The sequence below is a fragment of the Dasypus novemcinctus genome, chromosome 22, assembly GCF_030445035.2.
Source record: "Dasypus novemcinctus isolate mDasNov1 chromosome 22, mDasNov1.1.hap2, whole genome shotgun sequence".
In the NCBI taxonomy this organism is placed as follows: domain Eukaryota; kingdom Metazoa; phylum Chordata; class Mammalia; order Cingulata; family Dasypodidae; genus Dasypus; species Dasypus novemcinctus.
The window spans coordinates 66,012,965-66,036,647 of NC_080694.1; the positions used below are offsets into that span (position 1 = coordinate 66,012,965).

Genomic DNA, 23,683 nt, shown 5'->3' on the forward strand with positions numbered 1-23,683 from the left:
TAATTTAGAAAAATAAAGGTAAAAATAAATTGGGGTATCAAAAATTTTTTTAATGCAAAAGCTTTGTTTTTGATGTTTTGCCTTTCATCACAGAAATAAGTGTTGCCCTGTATGCAAATTGGCAAGGAAACTACTTACGTCTTTTCCTCAGTGTCTACATCCTATCTTTTTCTTTTCTTTTTCCTAATTATTAAGCTTATCTTCACAAAAGTTTTAGATCACAGTAATTCATATATACAATATACAGTACTTCCACATATTCAATGTAAAAACCTTTTCCCTTCCACAGCAATAATCTTTTAACATATTCATACTATATTTACTGAAACTAATGTACAGATATGGAGACAATAGCTTTCAAACAAGGTAACATTTGTGTTTACATTGTGGTTTATATTTTAGACTATATGATTTTCTAAATTTTCAGTTATCTTATGTTTTACATTATGATTTACATTTTAGCCTATCAGCCCCTATATATTTTTGGTGTAATTTAACATATCTTATATCCAATTTTGTGTACCCCTGTGGAACACTTCAATTGCCCACACAATTATATTGATTCCATCTATTCAATATCTCTTTCCCTCTCCCCTTGGGGCTCACAGTGACAGTCAATCTTCATTTCTTGAGTAGCCATGTTCAGAGATACTTGTAACAGTGTTAAGGGCTTGACTTGCTCAACTGCCCTAATGCCCTGGGAGCACCATTTCTCTTGAGATACACAGTTCCCTCTATTTGATGGCATTAGTCCTCCCCAGGATGTGGGTCTACCTTCACTTTCATTATATGGGTCTCTAACCAATGGTATAACCCACTCTAGGAAAATGATCATTCAGATATTCCCTAGGAGTCTGTCCTACATCAGATTATCCCCTTTAAGTATCTTAAACAGGCAAATTTCCTAATTATATTTTGAAAAGGTTTTCTCAGCATTATACTCTCAACCAACACCTGACAATCTCCTATGTTCATGTGTTGCCCCACCCTCCCCCCAATTTCTTGGGCATTATTACCCATCCACCAATCCCTAGTCCCCCTCAAACCCGCAAAGCCCCACCCAAAGGTAACCCTATGCCCCCATTTTATCCCTTCCTTGTACACATACTTACCTCCAGCTTATCATAGATTTCACCCATGTAGATGTCAGCTTACATCCTTCCTCTACCCCCTGATTTCCTGTAAGCCTATCTTCCAGTCTCTAGCTCTCTGAGGCAGCTTGCTTATTTCATATCATTCAGGTCATGTAGTATTTGTCCTTCAATGCCTGGGTTGCTTCACTCAACATAAGGTTCTCAAGATTCATCCATGTTATCACATGTGTTTGTAGTGTATTTGTTCTTAAAGCCATGTAGTATTCCATTGTATGTATATATCACAGTTTATTGATCCACTAATCTGTTGATGGGCATTTGGGTTGATTCCAACTTTTGGCGATAGTGAACAATGCTGCTATGAACATTGGTGTGCATATATCGGTTTGTGTCCTTGTTTTCAGTTCTGCTGGGTATATACTCAGCAGTGGAATTGCTGGGTCATATGGCAAATCTATGGTTAGTTTTTTGAGAAACCACCAAACTGTCCTCCAGAATGGTTGGATCCTTCTGCATTCCCACCAGCAGTGGATGAGTGTTCCCCTTTCTTCACATCCTCTCCAGCATTTGTATTCTTCTGGTTTTTTCATAGCTGCCAATCTTATGGGAGTAAGATGGTATCTCATTGTAGTTTTGATTTGCATTTCCCTGATAACTAAAGACTTGGAGCATTTTTTCATGTGCTTTTTAGCCATTTGTATTTCTTCTTTGGAGAAGTGTCTGTTTAAATCTTTTTCCCATTTTTTAAATGGGTTGTTTATCTTTTTGTTTTCAAGATATAGGAGTTCTTTATATATGCAAGTTATAAGTCTCTTATCGGATATATGGTTGGCAAATATTTTCTCCCATTGTATAGGTTACCTTTTTACTTTCTTGACAAACTCCTTTGAGGTGCAGAAGGCTTTAATTTTGAGGAAGTCGCATTTATCGATTTGTTCTTTTGCTGCTCATGCTTTTGGTGTGATGTTCATGAAGCCATTTCCTATTACAAGGTCTTGTAGATGTTTCCCTACACTGCTTTCCAAGGTGTTTGTGGTCTTGGCTCTTATATTTAGGTCTCTTTTCCATCTTGAGTTGATCTTTGTATAAGGTATGAGATGGTAATCCCCTTTCATTCTTTTACATATGGATATCCAGTTCTCCAGGCACCATTTGTTGAATAGGCCATTCTCTCCCAGTTGAGAGGGTTTGGTGGCTTTATCGAATATTATATGGCTATATATATGAGGTTCTATATCAGAACTTTCAATTCAATTCCATTGGTCTGTGTGTCTCTCCTTGTGCCAATACCATGTTGTTTTCACTACTGTAGCTTTGTAGTATGTTTTTAAGTCAGGTAGTGTGATTCTTCCAATTTCATTTTTTCTTTTCCAATATGTCTTTGGCTATTCAGGGCCTCTTTTCTTTCCAAATAAATTTCATAGTTAGTTTTTCTAGTTCCTTAAAGAAGGGTGTGTTGATTTTTATTGGGATTGCATTGAATGTGTAGATCAGTTTTGGTAGGATAGACATCTTAACAATTAGTCTTCCTATCCATGAACAGGGAATATTCTTCCATTTATTTAGGTCTTCTTTGATTTCCTTGAACAGTCTTGTGTAGTTCTCTGTGTATACATTTTTTTACAACTTTAGTTAAATTTATTCCTAAATATTTGATTTTTTTTATTTACTATTGTGACTGATATTTGTTTCTTGATTTCCTCCTGATCTTGCTCATTATTGGTGTACAGAAATGCTACTGATTTTGCGCATTGCTCTTATAACCTGCGACTTTACTAAACTCATTTATGAGTTCTAGAAGTTTTGTTGTAGACCTCTCAGGGTTTTCTATGTATAGGATCATCTGCAAATAATGAAATTTTGACTTCTTCCTTTTCAATTTGAATGCCTTTTATATCTGGTTCTTGCTTCAGTGCTCGAGCAAGTACTTTTAGGCAATGTTAAATAGAAGGGGAGAGAGTGGGCATCTTTGTCTTGTTCCTGAATTTAGAGGGAAGGATTTTAGGATTTCTCCATTGTAAATGATGTTGGCTGTGTGTTTTTCATATATACTCTTTATCATGTTCAAAAAATTTCCTTGTATTCCGATCTTTTGGAGTGTTTTTATAAAGAAATGGTGCTGTATTTTGTCAAATGCTTTTTCTGCATCTATAGATATAATCATGTGGTTTTTTTCCTTCAATCTGTTTATATGGTGTATTACATTGATTGACTTTCTTATGTTGAATCATCCTTGCATACCTGGAATGAATCCCACATGGTCGTGGTGTATAATTCATTTAATGTATTGTTGCATACAATTAGCAAGTATTTTGTCAAGTATTTTTGCATCTGGATTCATTAGAGAAATTGGTCTGTAATTTTCCTTTCTTGTGGTGTGTTTGTTTGGCTTTGGTACTAGTGTAATGTTGGCATCATAGAATGAGTTAGGTAATGTTCCTTCTGTTTCAATTTTTTGGAAGAGTTTCAACAGGATTGGTGTTAGTTCTTTCCGGAATGTTTTGTAGAATTCAGCTTTGAAGCCGTCTGGCCCTGGGCTCTTCTTAGTTGGGAGGTTTTTAATGACTGATTCTATCTCTTTACTTGTGATTGGTTTGTTGAGATCATCAATTGCTTCTTTCGTCAATATAGGCTGCTTATGTGTTTCTAGGAATTTGTCCATTTCCTCTGAATGGTCATTTTTGTTGGAATATAGTTTTTCAAAGTATCCTCTTATGATAGTCTTTATTTCTGTGGGGTCAGTGGTGATATCTCCTTTCTCATTTCTTATTTTGTGTATTTGCATCTTCTCTCTTTTTTTCTTTGTTAGTCTCACTAAAGGTTTGTCAATTTTATTGATCTTCTTAAAAAACCAGCTCTTGGTCTTGTTTATCTTTTCAAGTGCTTTCTTATTTTCTATTTCATTTAGTTCTGCTCTTATCTTTGTTATTTCCTTCCTTCTTCTTCCTGTTGGATCACTTTGTTGTTTTTTTTTTTTCTAATTTCTCCAAATGTGCAGTTAGTGCTTCAATTTTTGCTCTTTCTTCTTTTTTGATGTATGAATTTTTGGCTATAAATTTCCATCTCAGTACTGCTTTTGCTGCATCCCATAAATTTTGGTATGTTGTGTTATCATTATCATTTGTTTCAAGGTAGTTATTGATTTCTTTTGAGATTTCCTTTTTGACCTACTATTTTTCTAAGAGTGTGCTGTTTAATTTCCATATCTTGGTGTGAGATCTGGGCCTCTGGCTCTTGCACATTTCCAGCTTCAGTCCACTGTGTTCAGAAATATTATTTTGTATGATTTCAATCTTTCTGAATTCATTAAGCCTTTCTTTGTGGCCTAGCATATGGTCTATCTTGGATAATGATCCATGTGCACTTGAGAAAAATGTATATCCTGCTGTGTTTGGGTGTAATAATCTCTATATGTCTATTAGATCCAGCTCCTCTAATAAACTGTTCAAATGTGTTGTTTCTTTAGTGATTCTCTTTTGAGATGTTCTGTTCAGAGTTGATAGTGGTGTATTAAAATCCCCCACTATAATTGTAGATGCATCTATTCTTTCACTTAGTTTTTCCAGCATTTGCTTCACGTATTTAGAGACGCTCTTGTTAGGAGAATAAATATTTATGATTGTTTGTTCTTCTTAAGAGCGTGTTCCTTTCACTAATATGTAGTATCCTTCTTTGTCTCTCACAATTTTTTGCATTTGAAGTCTAGTTTGTCTGATATTAATATACCTACTCCTGCCTTTTTTTTTTGGTAATTGTTTGCTTATAAGATTGTTTTCCAACCATTCACTTTCAGCCCCCATGAGTGTCTCAGTCTAAGATGTGTTTCTTGTAGACAACATATAGATGGATCACATTTCCTTATCTAATGTCCCAGTCTGAATCTTTTGATAGGTGAGTTTAATCTGTTGACATTCAATGTTATTACTTTCAAGGAATTATTTGTGTTTGCCATATTTTGTTTGGACTTCTGTTCGTCATATTTTGTTTGTTTGTTTGTTTTTCTCCCTTCTCTTTTTGTCTTTTTTGTTGCTCTTACACTCTCCTCCAACTCTGCCTGTCCTGTTTTTTTCTTTTCTTCCTGCAGAACTCCCTTTAGAATTTCTTGAAGGGGAGGTTTCTTGTTGGCATACTCTTTCACTTTCTGTTTATCTGTGAATATTTTGAACTCTCCATCATTTTTGAATACTAGTTCAGCTGGGGAGAGTATTCTTGGTTGGAAATTTTTTTCTTTTAGTACCTTGACTATATCATACCACTGCCTTCTTACCTCCATGGTTTCCAGTGAGATATTAGCACTTAATCTTATGTGATGGTTCTCTTTTCTCTTGCTGCTTTTAGAATTTTCTCTTTGTCTTAAGCGTTGGATAATTTGACAAGTATATGTCTTGGGGGGGGGCTGTTGGAGTTTATGATGTTTGGGGTGCATTGTGCTTCTTGGATATGTACATCTGTCTCAGTAGATTTGGGAAGTTTTCAGCCATTGTTTCCTGCAACACTCCTTCTGACCCCTTTCCCTTCTCCTTCTGGGATGCCTATAATACATATGTTTGTGTGTTTTGCATTGTCATTCATGTCCCTAAGTCTTAGCTGGATTTTTTCTATCTTTTTATCAATCAATTCTACTATCTGTTTGATTTCCGATGTACTGTCTTCCACATCGCTATTTCTCTACTCTGTCTCTTCTAATCTGCTGCTATTTGCTGTGAGTGTATTTTTGATTTCTTGAACTGTGGTGTTCATTCCCATCATATCTGTTATCTTTTTGCGTATGTCTGCAATTTCCTCTTCAAGTGTTGTCTTCATATTGTTAACCTCTTCCTTTACTTCATTAAATTTGTCTGTGATATATGTTATGAGATCTTTAATTACTTGTGTGAAGTTCTGCTCCTCTTCCTCGTTTTTAGTTTGTTCATTGGATTCAGCCATGTTTTCCTGATTACTAGTTTGGTTTGTAGATTTTTGTTGCTGTCTGGTCATCATTTTATCTTGATGGGTTTTATCAGTTCCTTAGCTTCTTTGTCTAGTCTTGGGGATTAATTAGCTGTTGTTTTTGCATAAGTGTTATATCTTCTCTTTGTCACTTTGTTCTTCTTATTCTAATTTCTTATTGCTGGCTGAGTTCACTTTGAAGGAAAGTATTAGGGCCAGGGAAAGGCAATTGTGTAAGAAAGGAAAATATGTAAAGTAGTATTGGTCATAAATGTTAACAGAGCAACAATATGAGTTCTGGGAGGATGGATATTACATTCATGTAAGTTGTGTAAAATTATAGCAGTAAGTAGAGTACCTATAATGAGGTAGTCAACTGAATATGGGAGGAATATTGTATGAATTAAAAAGCTAGTGTTTTTGTGAGAGAGGGAAAGAGAAAAGAAAGACAATAATTTCAAGAGTCACTAAAAGACAGAAAACAAAACAAAGGTATTAGAAATTATACGTTAGACAATTTGGGGATCAAAGAAAGGGAGGTGGAATATAGGAGAGGCAGTAGATGATGGAGGATATCAAGATGTGGGGGAAGGGGATAGTGTAGGTAGCCAAAATTAATTCACACAGAAATGAGGTGATGGAGGATGAGGAAACCCAGCAAATGTGAGGTGTTCCCTGCAGCACCTATTTTATAATTAAGATAAAATAAAAAAGAAGAAAATGAGGGACAAGAGAAAAAAAAAAGAGAAGAAAGAAAGAAAGAAAAAGGAAGGCTTGGTAAAGAAAAGGAAGGGGATCATGTAAGGAAAAGAAAAGAAGATATAGAACAACAACTACAGCAACAACAAAAACCCCTAAATAAGTGGAAAAAAAAAAGACCTTGGGGGATACAATTGGAGGAAACACTAGGAGATAATGCAATATTAGCAACCAGATAATAAAAAATAAAAAATAAAAATAAAATAAGAATAAAAAAATTAAAAAAAGAAAAAGAAAAAGGAAAGAGGAAAAAAACCTGCAAACGTTGAGGGCTAGGACAATCAAGGACCTCAGATGGATCTCAGGGCGTGGTGGATTCAGGGATAGAAAGTCTGTGATATTGCAAACTCAAGAGGTGTGAGTCTCTGGGGTGTGGGCCACCATGGTTTAGGGGACACAGACCTGGCAACCTCAAATCCTGTTAACAAGGATTCTGGGAGCACTGCAGTGCAACACAGCCTTCAGCGATCCCTGCAGCTGGGTGCCAGCCCTGTGGGGGAGGTCATATCCACAAACTCTGACCTATGTGTCAGAAACCCGCAATTCCCCCTCTCACTAGGGTCTCTTCTGTGGCTGTATCACCAAATTGACCTCAGGACACCTCCCCCCCTGCAAGCCCCTGAAACAGCCAGTTTGGGGCACCTCTATATTGCAGCTAATTTAAGGACACTGCAGATCAGCAGCCAGACCTAAGGGGTGGGACTCTAGCCGGAAGCGCTGATATCAGTGTCAGAAACCGAAAATCCCATGCCTCACAAAAGATTCCAGTAATTGGCTTCCAGATGCCTCCCACCCTGCAAACCCTCGAAACAGCCTCCTGGTGATATCTCTTTATTGCAAGCGATTTAAGGCTGTTGCAGATTGGCAGCCAGGCCTAGGGGGTGGGGATCCAGCTGGAATAGCTAGTATTTGAGGCAGAAATTAAAAATTCCCCGCCTCACAAAAACTCTGTCTGTCTCACCAAATTGGTTTCTGAAGGCCTCCTGCCCTGCAAGCCCCTGAATAGCCCGCTCAGGGCTTCTGAATTCCCCAGCACCACAGAGCCTCCAGGAATCACCGCCGCAGTGCCGGTGCCAGGATGCCACCCACCCCAGGGGGGAGCATCCTGCGTGCAGCCCCTAACTCCATGTAAAAGAGCCTCAATTTCATCTTTTACACGAACCTTCTCTGTTACCTTCCCATGAAATCAATGTCCAGACACCTCCTGCCCTGCAAAATCCTGAAACAGCCTGGTCCTGAAGAATTTCTAACACTGCCCAGCTGCTACTTTGCAGGAGAGACTATAAGGTGCACTCAGTCAACCACCATCTTGCCCTGCCCTCTAAAAAAGTATTTAAATGTAAATTTATAGCATGAAATGGATAATAAAGGACAAAGAGGAACAACTTATGCAATATATTTGATAACTGAGAAAAAATGGACAGTTTCCTTTAAAGAGACAAATAAAACTGAATCAAGAATAGGAAATGTGAATAGCACTTTATCAATTAAAGAAATTGAAAATTCATAATGAGAAACCATCCCACAAAGGAAACTCTAGGTGCAAGTGGCTGCACTGTTGAATTCTACCATATATTTAAGCAAGAATTTATATCACTATTGTGGAAAGTCTTAGAGAAAATGAGGAGGAAAACACACTTTCAAATCATTTTGTCGGGCATTACCAAAAGCAGAGAAAGGCTTCAAAAGAAAACTGTGGTGGTAAAGTTCATGGGTCACCTGTCCCAGGCTGTGGCATCCACTTGTTTGGTCAAGCAAGCACTGGCCTGATTGTTACTGTGAGGACATTTTGTGTTTTTAAGTCATCAGTACTTTGGTAACATCTGTGGCTGATGACATCTACAATCAACTGAGGAGACTGCATTCAATAATGAGGGACGTCTCCTCAGATCAGTTGAAGACCTTAAAAGGAGAAGTGATGGTGTCAACAGTCAGAAGAGGGAATTTCCTTCTCTACCTCAGTCAGCTTCTCCTGGGGAATTCATGGAAAACCTTGCAGCCTGCCCCTTGGAATTTAGAATTTGGACTTGTCCATCCCTATAGTCACATGAGATAACTCTTGTAAAAATCCATTTCCTTAGAGAATACTTACTAATACAAAATCATTTTACCAATATCTCTCAGGAACACTTTTCAAATACTAGCAAACTGAATCAAAAATAATTTTTATATGAGAATACATCATGACCAAGAAAGTTTTATCCCTGATGCAAGTTGGGATGAATATATGAAAAATAATCTAATTTATAATGTAATGGAATAAAGTAGAATAACAATAAGACCAAAACTTTTAAAAAAGCATTTAAAAGTTCAACATCCTTTGATAATAAAATTTCTCAGTAAACTAGGAATAGAAGGCAACTTCTTCAAGGTGATAAAGGGCAGCTATGAAAAATATACAGATATCAGCATATTTTATCATAAAAGGCTAAATACTTTCTAAGGTCAAGAACAAGGAAAGGTTGTGCAATCTTGCCACTATTATTACACAATATCCTGTTGAGGAAAGGAAATAACAGGCATACAGATTATAAAACAGAAGAGAAAGTATCTCATTTTGCAGGTGACAGGATCATGTATATAGCAAATCCTAAGGTAAAAAAATGTTCCTAGACTAGTAAGTGAGTATAGCAAGATTGCAGGGTTCAAGCACAATATACAAAAGTCATTTTTACTACAATACACAATGTAAAATTAAGAAAACAAAAATTAGAAGTTCAATTTACAATACCATCATCATAATAAAATAACTAGGTATCAATTTAAAGAAAGTGTGCAAGATCTCTACACGGAAATCTACAAGTACTGCAGTGGGAAAATAAGAAATACCTAAATAAATGTGGAGAAATACTATGTCAAGAAATGGAATATTCATTATAAAGGTATTGGTTCTCCCCAAATTGTCTTATTGTTTAAATACTATTCCAATCAAAATCATGACCATTGACTATGATGTGCAGTGGTGCTCAGAGATGTATTCACCAAATGCAATGAATGTCTCATGATGATGGAGGAGATTGTTGTTATGAGGGAAGGAGTGGGGTGAGGGGGGTGGGGGGTATATGGGGACCTCATATTTTTTGAATGTAATATTAAAAAAATAAAGAAAAAAAATCATGGCAGGCTTTTAAAAAGAAATTGACAAACTGATAGTACAATTTACATGGACGCACAAAGGATTTTGAATAGCCAAAATGTTTTTTTAAAAAAACACCTATTTTGAATTAAAAAATAAAATAAAATAACAGGAAAGGCAGCTCAACCAGTTATGGAAGCATTACTCCTAAAAACTTCTGTGCAGACACTTTCATCTCATCAGATTCTAGTTTCTAACTCAGTTGTTCCTCTAGTGTTGAGAAAGATACACAGATGAAACAGGTTAGTTAAATGCCTTAAAATGTTTTTAAGAAGAAGAAATGTGGAGGATCCATGGAACAGATCTGAAAACTTACTACAAGCTCTAGTAGCTGCCTCAGGGCAGAGGTAGGTCAATGAACATAATAAAGGGCATAAATAGAAGCACACATGCATATGCTCATGAAAATGGCTTCTCCTAATCCAGTGGGGAAAGGACAGTCTTTACAACAAATGTTTGAAAATTTCAAATACCGTTTTGACACAAGGAGCTGGCTGACCTGGGGGTTCAACACTGATGGGAAAGGGGGTGAACTTGCCTTCTGAGCATCCCTGGAATCCACTGGAGTCAGACTCTGGGTGGTGCAGGGAGTAGGAGAGGAGGGGTGCTCAGCAGCCCTTGTGCCTCCTTGAGGTTTCCATCTCTTCCCAGAGTCCCCACCCAGCCCGCTTGAAGGCAGCACCTGGGAGCACTGGAGAGTAGAAACAACTTTTCATCTACTTTAATTCCTTGTCAGAGGGCTGTTGTTTTTTCCTAATAAACTTTTAATCTTAGGATACTTTTACATCTACAGAACAATGAAGAAGGTGTTGAGAGAGCTCACAGACAACCCCATTTACCACATTGTTAACATCTTTCATTCCTGGCACTTTGCTCATCAAATGAAGCAATATTGATGCACTATTAGTAACTAACCTGAAGTTCATGTGGATTTCATTAGCTTCACCCCAGGTCCTCTCCCTGTCCAGGATCCCATCCAAGACACCACATCACCTTTAGTCCCATCGGGTCTCCTTCAGCTCCTCTGGCTGTGACAGTTTCTCAGACCTTCCTTGAATTTGGAGCTTTTGACAGTTGTGAGGAGTCAGGATGTGTAGACTGCCTCTCAATTCGAGTTTGGTTGATGTTTACCTCATGGTTAGACTGAGGCTGTGGGATTTTAGAAAGGCCATGGAGCCATATCTCAACAGAATAAGAAGGGGATGTGACGTGACCCTGATTCATCTCTGGTGATGTGAGCTGGGTTTCCTGGCCAAGGCAGTGATTCCCAGGATCCTCCGGACTGAAGTTACTGTTCACCTTCCCCTTCCATTGTCCTCTTTGGAAGGACGTCTTCTGTGCTGTCCACACTTAAGGGGTGAGGACTTATGCTCAACTCAGGGAGGGGGGAGCATCTACATAAACCATTGGGAATTCTTGTGTTTGAGAGATTTCTCTATTCTTGCCATCTTTAATTATTTATCCAGTCATTTACAGGCTCATGGATATTAATTTTGTACTTTGGCTATAATCTAGTTCTCTGCTATTTATTTTGTTGCTCAAATTGTTCCAGTTTTGGTCATAGAGAGTCCCTCCAGGTGGCTTCTGAGTCCTTCTGACATGTCCCCATGGTTTTAGTCACTTTCTGGCAATACTCACTTTCTGGCACTGCCACATGCTCCAGAATCATCTCATATCTTTTCTACCCCAGCCTTAGATTCAGCCTTTTCTGCAAGGAGCCTTGGTTCACTTTTGAGATAACAGTATTAGAAACTGAGGTCTAGGCACTGGGTTTGCTCATTGCTATTGGGACATCATTGCTTCTAGGCCCTCAGCAGAGAACTAGGAAACGTGTGTGTATACCAGTGCATGTGTAACACATCTATCACACATAGATTAATATTTATTCTAAACTATGTTATGATGATAAGCATGGGTTGATTCCATGTCTCCAACTCTAATCACATATCATATATTTCAATCTGGCATTTCACTTTGCAAATCTGTAACCTCCCAATTCTACTGTAAGAAATTTGACTCACACCACCCATGATATATTAATATTTACTTTTTGTTCATCCCTCATACACATGGACAGTGATTTCAGGATTTAGTCCCTACCCATGAGAAAGTACTTTACCAACCACAGTCAGTGCTTAGGCATAGCTCCTTTTGTCTTCACTCTTACAACTTCCAGCCATTTCCAAAGGTCCTCAGTCCAGCAGCCCCTCCCCCCTCCTTCAGTGAGGTCCTGCCATGCACCTGTAATACAGCTAGATCCTTCTGTCACAGTCTGCAGCCATCCTGGGACTCCCGGCCTGCCGGGAAGATTAAAATATTTTAAAGTTTGCACACTTAAGTGTTACTCTTTGTGTTGTAAGGTTTATGGGTTTAAACACATGGACAGTGTCATGTATCCACCCTACAGTACCACACAGAGTAGGGTCAGGGCCCTAAAATCCCTTGCGCTTCACCTAAACAATCCATGCCCTCCCCAAGGTCATGGCATCAGGGATCTGCTTTCAGTATCTACAGTCTTGTCTTTCCAGAATTTCATGTAGATGGAACCAGACAACATGTAGCCTTTTCAGAGTGGCTTCCTCCAATAGCAATTTGCATGTAAGATTCATCCACGTTGTTGGGTGAATTAAAAGCTCATTCCTTCTGATGGCTGAGTAGTATTATGTACCATGAATCAATGCATTACCACCAATTTTTTATGAGGTACTGTGGATTGAACCCAGAACATGGTACATGGGAAGCAGGTGCTCAAACCACTTAGCTAAATGAGTTCCCCAACCACCCACTCTTTTATCTACTCACATATAAAAGGACAAGGTGGTTGCTTCAAGTTTGGGGGAATTATTGATTAAGCTGCTTTGAACATTTTTGTGCAGGTTTTTACCTAAATATAAGTCTTTAAATTAGATGAGCAAACACCTGGGAGAGGCATTGCTGGGTCGTAAGTTAAGTCCATGCTTAGCTTTTCAGAACCTGCCAAATGCCTTCCATGGTGGCTGCACCTTTTGGCCTTTCTACCAGCAGGGAGTGTGGGTTCCTGGGTCCCATGTCCTTATCAGTGCAGGTGTCACCACTCGTGACAGACTGAAAAACACCTCCCAACCCACCAGTGACCTCCGCATCCTAATCCCTGAAAGCTGTGAATATTACCTTCTATTGCAAAAGAGGCCTTTGCATCTGTAATTAACCTAGAGATGGGGTTTACCCAGGATTATCCCCATGGGCCCTAGGTGTGATCACACAGATCTCATAAAAGGAAAGTAGGGGGATATTTTCCTACAACCAGAGGAGACGGTGACAAAAAGATGGAGCAGAGATTTGACAATGTTGGCCTTAAGTTTAGAGTCATGCAGCCAGAAGCCAAGGAGAGCTGGCTGCCCCCAGAAATGGAAGAAGCAAGACGCAGGTTCTCTGTGCTTGAGCCTCCAGAGGGAGCCAGGCCTGGCCAACAACTTGATTCCATCAGGGACATGGATTTTGGATTTCTGGCCTCCATAAAGGCAAGAACACAAATTTCTGTTGTTTAAAGCCACAATTGGGGAGGAGAGCTGAGTCAAGCCATTGGGAACTTCCCTTCCACATGGGAAGTCCTGGATTCAGTTCCTGGTGCCTCCAAAGGAAAAAAAGAGAGATGTACTAAACAAACAGACACAGAGAGAAGACAGCAAGCACACACACCAAACAGGGGGAGAAGTAAGTAAATAAAATAAAGCCACCAAAGGTGGTAATAGAAAAAGAACCCACTGGTTTATTTTAGCCATTCTTACAGGTGTATACGGGGGCATCTCATGGTGGTATTATCTGTGCTTCCCTAATGACAATGACACTGCACATGTTTTTAGGTGCTTTTTTTACCACCTGTTCATCTTCTTTTCTGAGGTATCTGTTCAGACTTTAGCCCAGTTTTAAAATTGTTGTTTTCTTATTGTGGAGTTTTTTTTCCAAAGTTTTTAAAATCAATTTTATTGATACATATTAATAAAGCAATCCTTTCAAAGTGTACAATCAATGGTACTTGGCATAATCACAGAATTGTGCTTTCATCGCTTTAGTCAATATTAGGGTGTTTTCATTACTTTAAAAGTGATAATAGTAAATGAAAAAGGAAAACCTAACCCTTAATAATCACCACAATCTATCCTTTCCAAGCAAGATCTAGCATCTATTGGTTTCTTTTTTTTCTTTTTCCTCTCCTGTCCCCTGCCCTGCTGTTTTGCTGTGAGTATCCATTCACTTATGTACCTATTTTTCTTTTTTGTCTTCTTGTTTTTGTCCTCTAGGATTCACCAGGATTCGATCCTGGGGACCTCCAATGTGGAGAGAGGTTCCCTGTCACTTGTGCCACCTTAGTTCCTAGTTGCTGCTATGACTCTCCCCTTTATCTCTCTTTCATTGCATCATCTTCTTGCTGCATGACTCACCTGGTTTAACGCACGGGCACACCTTGATCAGGAGGTCCCAGGGACTGAACCAGGTACTCTCATATAGTAGACAGAAGTCTGATAACTTGAGTCACATCCATTTCCCTCAGTTTCCATCTAATTCATTTGTATGTACATTTTATATAGATTGAGTCAAACAAAAACAAAAAGACAATGATGGAACCTAAACTTGGACCCAGGCTTTCTGGTGGCAAAGATGAAATTGCTTCAGTGTCTTGGTTAAATCACAGCCCTTTTCACCTACAGCACTTGCTGTGAGAGTCCCTATGGGAATACCATGGTGTACTTGAGAAGGATGCTGAGAATAATTTAAAGACCTTCTTAACAGAAGCAGATGTGGCTCAAGTGACTGAGCTCCCACCTACCACAGAGGAGGACTGTGGAGTTTTAAGAGTTCTTTATGTATTCTGGGCAGAAATCCTCTATCAATAATGTGATTTGAAATATTTTATTCTGGTGGCTTGAGCCAATGACAAAATGCAAACTCTCAAGATAAAATTAGAATTTTGGGAAACTGGTATCCATCACCCTAAGCTTGACAGCTTTCCAATATCCACATATTTTCTGGTGGGATCTGTGTTCATTAGAAGTATGACTTTTGAAGATACGTAAAGAAATGCATCAACCCTGGAAGATCTACATAAGTCAGTGGGCCAATGTGCTACTTTAAAATCTTCATGCATTAATACAAAATCTATTTTATGTGCAAAGATACACCTGAGGATTTCCATGTCACAAGATGAAATATTCAATAAGATTTCAGACTGCAATTCACCTTTACAAACTACACTCATGTGCTTTTAGTGTAGTATCAAGGTGAATGTCAATGCTCACCTGAAAAGGCTATTAAAAATACGTCTCTCCCCATGGCCCACTGGATGGAACGTGGGAGAGTGTGGGTTATGGTGTGGACTACAGGCCATGGGGTGCAGTGATGCCCAGAGATGTACTCACCAGATGCAATGGATGTGTCATGATGATGGGGGGAGTGTTACTGTGGGGGGAGTGGTGGGGTGGGGGCGGTGGGGGTGAATGGGGACCTCATATTTTTTTAATGTAATATTTTTTAAAAAAATGAATAAATTGAGTAGAATTTGAAAAAAAATTAGCAAAAGTGGGAAAAAAAATAAAACCTGGGGAGGCAGATGATTGTCAAAAAAAAAAAAAAATACACCTTTCTTTTCCAACATTTATATCTGAGTCTGAATTTTTGTTCAAACCCAAATAACAGATTGAATGTGAAATGAAAGTCCAAGGGTGCTCTACTGAGACTGCTGAGAAAGATTTACCAAATTGTAAATTGACCCACTCTTTTATTAGGTTATTTTCTTTTCGAATTAGTTATCAACGTCCAATAAGTTTTACTATAAGTATTAATCTACAGGAATCAGTATTTTAAATTCCATTTTAATTTCAAGTATGGTCAGTACCAGCAGAGGTCACCCAAATCCCCTCGGGGTCCTCACTAATTTGTAAGCTGTGAAGTCAGGACGAGGCCTCACTGATGGGGTGACAGAGTGCTCGGCGTAGGGGAGGGGTCGGGCCAGTCCAGGACCGGGTCTCGTTCTCAGGGTCTCTGTACGAGGCTGACGTGTGGAGCAGGGAGGCCGAGGGGGGAGTCCGCGGTCCCCGCAGTTTCACTTCTTCTCCCAACCCGAGTCAGGTCCCTCTGCCCCGACACTCATGACGGGGCTCAGGGCGGCCTCCCATTGCGGGCTCGGTTCCGGAGAAGCCAATCGCCGGCCCCGCGGCCCATCCACAGCCCGCCCCGCCCCGCCCGGACTCAGGTTCCGCCAGACCCGGGGATCCGGCCATGGCGCCGGGGACCCTCCTGCTGCTCTCGGGGGCCCTGGCCCTGACCCAGGCCCGGGCGGGTGAGTGCGGGGTCGGGGGGGGGGGCTGCCCCGGAGGTGGGGGGACCTGGAGAGGGGTGTCAGGACTCCGGAAGCCGCGACCCCCACCCTGACCCCCGCCCCTTTCCTGTCCCCCCAGGCCCCCACTCCCTCAGGTATTTCAGCACCATCGTGTCCCGGCCCGAGCGCGGGGACACCCACTACCTCGCCGTGGGCTGCGTGGACGACACGCAGGGCGTGCGGTTCGACAGCGACGCGGATAATCCGAGTTTGGAGCCGCGGGCGCCGTGGGTGGAGCAGGAGGGGCCCGAGTACTGGGGGGAGCAGACGCGGATCCAAAAGCACAAGGCGCAGATTTACCGTGAGAAACTGCGGACCCTCCGCGGCTCCTACAACCACAGCGCGGCGGGTGAGCCACGGGGCCCGGGGTCCGTGCACGACCGGGATCCCCAGGACGGGCCGGGGTCGCCCGAGTCTCGGTCCCCACTGCACCCCGAGGCCGCGGGACCCGGGACCCCACCCGGGAACAAGAGGGACTTTTTTTCTGTTTCGTTTTCAATTTAGACCAATCCCCGCCGGGGGCGGAGTGAGCAGGTGGGCGGGGCCTAGTGGGGAGGCTGCCGGGTAAGGAGTGGGCGGGGCTAAACGCGGGGCGGATCCAAAAGTGATCGTTTATGGTGGGTGGGGCCTGTGGGCGGGGCTGACCTCGGGGCGGGGCCAGGGTCTCACACCCTCCAGATGATGTGTGGCTGTTACCAGGGCTCGACGGGCGCCTCCTTGGCGGGTATGAACAGTTCGCCTACGACGGCGCCGACCACCTCGCCCTCAGCGAGGACCTGCGCTCCTGGACCGCAGCGGACACGGCGGCCAAGATCACCCGGCGCAAGTTGGAGGAGGCCGGAGGTACAGAGCACTGGAGAGCCTATTTGGAGGGGGAGTGCTTGGAGGACCTGCAGAGACACCTGGAGAGCGGGAAGGAGACCTGCTGCGCGCAGGTACAGGGGGGCGGGGCGCCCAACCCCAAATGTCCTGTCCATTCCTGGTGATCCCATGAGCGCTGCTAGAATGGCCAGGAGAGAAGTATAAAGTTCCTGCAGTTTGTGGCCTTCCCACAGACCCCCCAAGGACACATGTGACCCCCCACCCCAACCCGGACTGTGGGGTCACCCTGAGGTGCTGGGCCCTGGGCTTCTACCCGGCAGAGATCACGCTAACCTGGCAGCGGGACGGGGAGGACCAGACCCAGGACATGGAGTTTGTGGAGACCAGGCCTGCGGGGGACGGAAACTTCCAGAAGTGGGCGGCTGTGGAGGTGCCTTCTGGGGAGGAAGAGAGATATACGTGCCACGTGCAGCACGAGGGGCTACCCCAGCCCCTCACCCTGAGATGGGGTAAGTGGGACGAAGTTGGGGCCTCTTCTAGGGAAGCAGGAACCTTTCTGAGCTCCTCCAGAGGGTCAGGGCTGAGGCTGGGATCAGGGCCCCTGACCTTCCCCCCTTCTCAGAGCTGTCTTCCCAGCCCCCCATCCTCATCGTGGGAATCGTGGTTGCTCTGGTCATCCTTGGAGGGTTCATGGTGGCTGGAGTTCTGATCTGGAGGAGGAAGAGCTCAGGTAGGGAATGGGCGGGTCTGAGGTTTCTTGTCCAGGGGGGTTTCCAGCCCGGGTAGCCGTGTGCCCTGCCCCTTCCTGGTACCGTGAAGCCCCTCCTCACACACGTGCCCATCCAGTCTGGGCCTGTTATTACGCTTACTTTATAAATCCTGTGAGAGAAGTAGGACAATGTCCCCCAGTGATGACGTGGAGGCCCCTGTTCCCAGCAGTCAGAGGGAAGGGGCTACTGAGGACAGACCTTCAGGAGGGCAGAAGGTCCAGCCCACACATCCCCCACCTCGTGTTTCCTGATCCTGCCCCAGGTCTGCAGTCACGGTTCTGGAATCTTCCCTGGATCCAGGACTAGTTCTCAGGACCTCATGTCCTGGACTCACTAGTTGTTCTTCCACAGGTGGGAAAGGAGGGAGCTACACTGAGGCCGTGACCTTTGAGGACAGCTTGAAAGTCATGAAGAGCAAGTCCCCGAGCATGTCTGGGAAGGACTTCTCAGGCAGGGAACTGGGTAGCACATCGTGGTGGGCAGGGGCGGGCTGTGGTTCTGGGAAGGGCAGGAAGCCAGAGTGGCTACAGCAGCCTCATGGGGACAGGCAGAGGTCAGCCCGGTCTTTGGACTTGTGGATGTGGGAAGATGAAAATTTTCTGCATCAAATGGGACTTGAGAGAAAATTTTGGAAAGGAGACACATGTTATGATTTCTCTTAAATGATTACTTAGTCTGCTGTGCTGAGAATACAGTTGAGAGGTCAAGGGTCAGTGAGGACGTAGGAAAAGAGGATGAAATCAGTGCAGTGTTCCAACTAGAGATGGGAGTTGATCTGCCTGGAAAGGAGCAGGGAAAACAGTGGGAAATAGAAGTCTATATTTAAAATATTATAGGGTGTCCTAGCAGATTAACTTTTGGGTTGTGAGAGAAAAAAAAGTCAGGAGGAGGCAAAAAATTCTATGCGAAGAAAACAAGGAGTTGTAAATAGAAAGGAGGAACTGCAGTTAGTGGAGGGGGAATCTCTGGAAGGAGAGCAGTTGAAGGGTCATTGCAGGCATTCTGTTTAGGAAAACTTGAATCTGAGATGTCCATCAGAAATGTAGGTGAGGTTATCAGTTGCCATTGGAAATAGGAATCTGGAGACTGCACAGCTCTGGCACTGCATCTGGAAGGCACGTAGACCAGGGAGCCCCAAACTCCTCTGTGCACAGGAATCTCCTGACATTCCACAAGGATCCAGAAGGTCTGGGGGAGCACAAGTTTCTGTGTTCATAACAAGGGGGTGCTAAGCTGCTGGATTTCAGGTCCATCTTTAGAGGAAGGACCCACACCAGGGAGGCCACATGTCTGTGCTCCAGCTCCCTGGGGTGGTGGAATGTGTTTTCTGGGCTTTCAGCCCATTTTCTGAGTTGGAGATCTGGGGGAGAAGCCCAAGTTCTTCATCACAAGCTCCTCAGTCCATCCTGGCTCAGCTGGACGGTGAAGCTTGTTCTGCCGGTGATGAGCACAGTGCCCCATGTGGTGCTTGAACCATATAAAAATGTCCTTTCTGGAAAAGAAAAGGAAGAAATGTATTAGTTATGAGGGTGATATTGGGAAATGCATGTGCCTTCTCTATGATGGGGTATAGCCAAGTGGGAATTTATAAAGTGGTTCAAAGTTCTTCATAAATTAAAGCTCTGAATTCTTACTATGTATCTTTATTTCTTAATGGATTTAATGCTCACTTCTTGGTACAAACAATTGATTTTAGATTTTTCTTATTTCAACATAAGGAGTTTGTACACGTGATCCTGGGGCTCACTTTATTTGGGGAAAGCCCCAGAACCAGGAACTTGAGGCCACACACCCAGGACAGAATCCCCAACCCACCCTAGGTGGGTCCCCTGTGGGAACCAAGGCCACTGCTGCTGGGCAAGGGGCTTGGCCACCCCCTGGCCTGACACTGGACATAGGGCCTCAGGTAAGACCCGCTGCTCCTGCCTGGATGACCCGTGCCAGTCACAAGCCCCAGAGTCCACTGGACTCTGCACAGTCCCAGCATCACTGGGTCAGCACGTCCTGAGCCAGAGTCTGCTGTGGTCATCTAACGGGGAGGCCAAGCCTCCTCCATGTCCAGCTCAAGCATGTTGGGAAGGTGAGCTTCCCTCTTCATGGCGGGTGGTGGCTCTGCCTCCACCAAGGCTCCTAAGTGTGGAATTCCCTGATGTGGGAAGAGGTCCAGGTGCTGCGGGATGAGCATGGAGGATGGAAAGTGAGGACAGATGTCGATTCCTGGAGCCGGGGTCAACCTGGAACTTTATCTGGTACCCTGATAGCACTCAGGTTTGGTTGGAAAAGTGGGTGACTAATAAATGACATATTTCAACTCTTTCCCTTATAGTCTGTTATGATTTCACCTTTTGTCTTTGTCAGTTTATCCTAACAAGTAGAGAGTCATTGCTGGATGGATAAGTGATTTCTGAAAACATTTCTCCCTGTCTTTTACTCTTAGTAGGATTTAAAAATCCAGATCTCTAAGACTTCAGAGGATCATGTGTGCACTGGCATTTCATATACATTTTATATTTCCTTGTCCATGCACACATTTCTGTGGAGAGGATCCATAACCTTTCTAGTTTTCATGTGACCCCTTAAGAGTGTAATACACCCCCCAAGTTTAGATGCTGTGCTACTGCAAGTTGGTCAGGAGCAGATTGTCAGCAAACTTTTCAGCAGACCCAAGACATGATGAAATTGCTCCTCCATTGCTTGCATGTCTTTAGTCTGGGACATGATAAGGTAGAGGCTCCCTTGTTGCAGGAGGGAAATAATAAAGATAAGACCAAAAATCAATAAGATTGCACAGGCTATGGACTTGGCCCAGTGGTCAGGGTGTCTGTCTACGACATGGGAGGTCTACGGTTCAAACCCCAGGCCCCCTTGACCCGTGTGGAGCTGGGCCATGCGCAGTGCTAATGCATGCAAGGAGTGCCCTGCCATGCGGGGGTGTCCCCCGCATTGGGGACCCCCAAGCACAAGGAGTGTGCCCTGTAAGGTGAGCTGCCCAGCACAAAAGAAAGTTCAGCCTGCCCAGGAATGGTGCCGCACATACAGATAGCTGACACAACAAGATGATGCAACAAAAAGAAACAGGTTCCTGTGCCGCTGATAACATCAGAAGCGGACAAAGAAGAACACGCAACATGCAGCAAATGGACACAGAGAACAGACAACTGGGGTGGGGGCTGAAGGGGGGAGAAATAAATAAATAAATAAATAAAATAAGATAGAACATAGGGGAAAAGAATGAAACACAAAGATTATTTGATGGGGAAATACCAATACATTTTATAAACCCTGGCTAGACTGACAAGATAAAAAAGACACAAATTACCAATATCAGGAACAAAACAATGGCTATCTATACAGATGCTTTAGAAAGTATAAGGACAAGGGAACATACCAATAAATTTCTCAACCTAGATGAAATAAAGAGTTTCCTTGAAAAACACAAATTACAAAAGAAGAAACAAAGTTTTGTTCATGCCTTTATCAATTGTAGAAATTGAATTAGTAATTGAAAACCTTCCCACAGAAAAACCTCCATGTCCAGAAGGTCTCATTGCTGAATTGTATCAATCACAAAATGAAGAAATAGTATCATTTTTACCCAAACCCTCTTATATACTAAAGGAAGAACAATTCCCTATTCATGTACGGACCCAGTGTTACCCTCATTCAAAACCAGGCAAAGACATCACAAGGAAAGAGAAGTACTGAACTCTGTCCTTCATGATTCTGGGCTTAGAAATCCACACAAAATGTGAGGGAGCAAACCAAATGCAAAAATACCTAAAGAGTATTGTAGATCATACCAAATTGAGTTAGCTGGGAACGCAAAGGTGGTTTAAGATCGGCAACTCATCTCTGTTCTCCAAATTAAATAGAATAAAGAGCTCTTTTCTGGCTGGAACCATGGAGAGTGTTGAAGAGAAGAAGGTTCTTGCTGTACCAGAAACCCTTAAGAAAAAGCAAAGGAATTTTGCTGAACTGAAGATAAGCGCTTGAGAAAGAAGTTTCCCAAAGATGCTTCAAAAGGCAAGGGGGAAGCTTATCTATGAAAAAAACTAAGTACTATAACAAAGAATATAGGCAGATGTACAGGACTGAGATTAGAATGGCTTGAATGGCAAGAAAAGCTGAAAACTTCTATGTAGCTGCAGAACCCAAATTGGCATTTCTCATCATGATCAGAGGTATCAATGGTGTGAGCCCAAAGGTTGGAAAAGTATTGCAGCTTCTTTGCCTTTGCCAGATCCTCAGTGGCACCTTTGTTAAGCTCAGCAAGGCCTCAATTAACATGCTGAGAATTGTGGAACCATATATTGCATGGGGGTACCCAAACCTGAAATCAGTGAATGAACTGATCTATGATCGTGGTTATGGCAAGATCAACAAGAAGTGGATTGCCTTGACAGATAACTCATTGATTGCACAATCTCTTGGTAAATATGGCATCATCTGCACGGAAGACCTGATTCATGAGATCTATACTGTTGGGAAACACTTCAAAGAAGCAATTTCCTGTGGCCCTTCAAATTATCTTCTCCCAGAGGTGGAATGAAGAGAAAGACAACCCATTTTGTAGAAGGGGGAGACACTGGCAACAGGGAAGACCAAATCAATAGGCTTATTAGAAGGATGAACTAAGGTTCTACCATGACTATTTTTGTAGTCTGGTTAGCTAAAGAAGGATGGGATGGGATGGGATGGGATAGAATAGTTCACCATGTCACCATTACTGCAGATGCAGAAAAGGCACTTGCCAAAATGTGACACCTTTCAAGACAAAATCTCTCAGCAAACTAGGAAGAGAAAGCAGTTTCCTCTATGTGGATCCAGGCATCAGTGAAAGTCTATGCTAGCATCATACTCAATGATGAAAGGATAAATACTTTCTTCCTAAGAGCGACTAAAGAGGTCCACTGACACCATTTTTATTTAACCTTATTCTGGATGTCCTGAGCAGTGCAAGAAGGCAAGAAATGAAATGCAAGCCCTATAGATAGTAAAGGAAGAAGTAAAACTGTCATTATTTGCCAACAGCATGATCATCTATGTTAGAAACCCACAAAAAATCTTCAAAAAGTTATCAGAATTAGTAAATGAATTTAGCAAGTCCACAGGATACTAGTCAGTTCATAAACATCAATTTTATTCCTATATACTAGTGGTGATGACAACTAGAAAATGAAATTTTAAAAATCCTCCACATATAAATATTTATTAATAGTTACAAATATTGTAAAATCCTTATCTAACATCATGTGGTATCTTAGGTTGGATTCTGAAACAAAAAGAAAAGGACATTAGTGGAATAAGTAGTGAAATCTAAATAAAGTTTATAGATCCAGGCATTATACTATTTGAACCGTTATTTCTTAGTGGTAACAAATTATCATGCTTTTGTAAGTACTAACTGCAGGGGAAACTGGGTGAAGGATAACTGCAACTGCCTGTACTAGCTCTTCAACTTTTTATGAACTAAAAATTATTCTAATATTTAAAAAGCCTCATTTAAACATGAAAAAAATATTTGGAAATAAATTTAATGAGAAGGATGAAAATCCTTTACCCTGACAACTACAACAGATTGCAAAAGGAAATAAAAGCAGACCTAAAGATATGGAGGAAAAATCCTTGCTCATGGATTGGAAAATCAGTATTGTTAAGAATATATTGTAAAAAAATCTTTTATATATGGGGTTCTTAACAAGGGGTCCATGAACTCGAATTTAAATATAAAAAGACATTACTCTTGTGGGGATGTGTTGATGCAGGTGTGGTACATTTATTAAATAACACAGGATAGTGTGGACTTAGTAAGGGGTCT

General features: G+C 42.1%; 1 protein-coding gene and 1 pseudogene across 2 annotated transcripts; both read left to right on the plus strand.

Annotated features, from left to right (window-relative positions):
* The first annotated feature begins 16,131 nt into the window (after nt 1-16,131).
* On the plus strand, nt 16,132-19,498 carry LOC101442840 (HLA class I histocompatibility antigen, A alpha chain-like). Of its 2 annotated transcripts, XM_012521800.4 has the most exons (6): nt 16,133-16,234; nt 16,353-16,622; nt 16,973-17,116; nt 17,416-17,604; nt 17,718-17,825; nt 18,217-19,498. In XM_012521800.4, the coding sequence occupies exons 1-6, from the start codon at nt 16,174-16,176 to the stop codon at nt 18,525-18,527; spliced, it is 1,083 nt and encodes a 360-aa protein (XP_012377254.2). In that variant the 5' UTR covers nt 16,133-16,173; the 3' UTR covers nt 18,528-19,498. The 2 variants fall into 2 exon arrangements, with proteins under 2 accessions (XP_012377255.2, XP_012377254.2); XM_012521801.3 differs by lacking the exon at nt 17,718-17,825 and having other exon boundaries at nt 16,132-16,234.
* Nucleotides 19,499-21,817: 2,319 nt separating this feature from the next.
* Nucleotides 21,818-23,057, plus strand: LOC101442393 (large ribosomal subunit protein uL30-like; annotated as a pseudogene).
* The last annotated feature ends 626 nt before the right edge of the window (nt 23,058-23,683 follow it).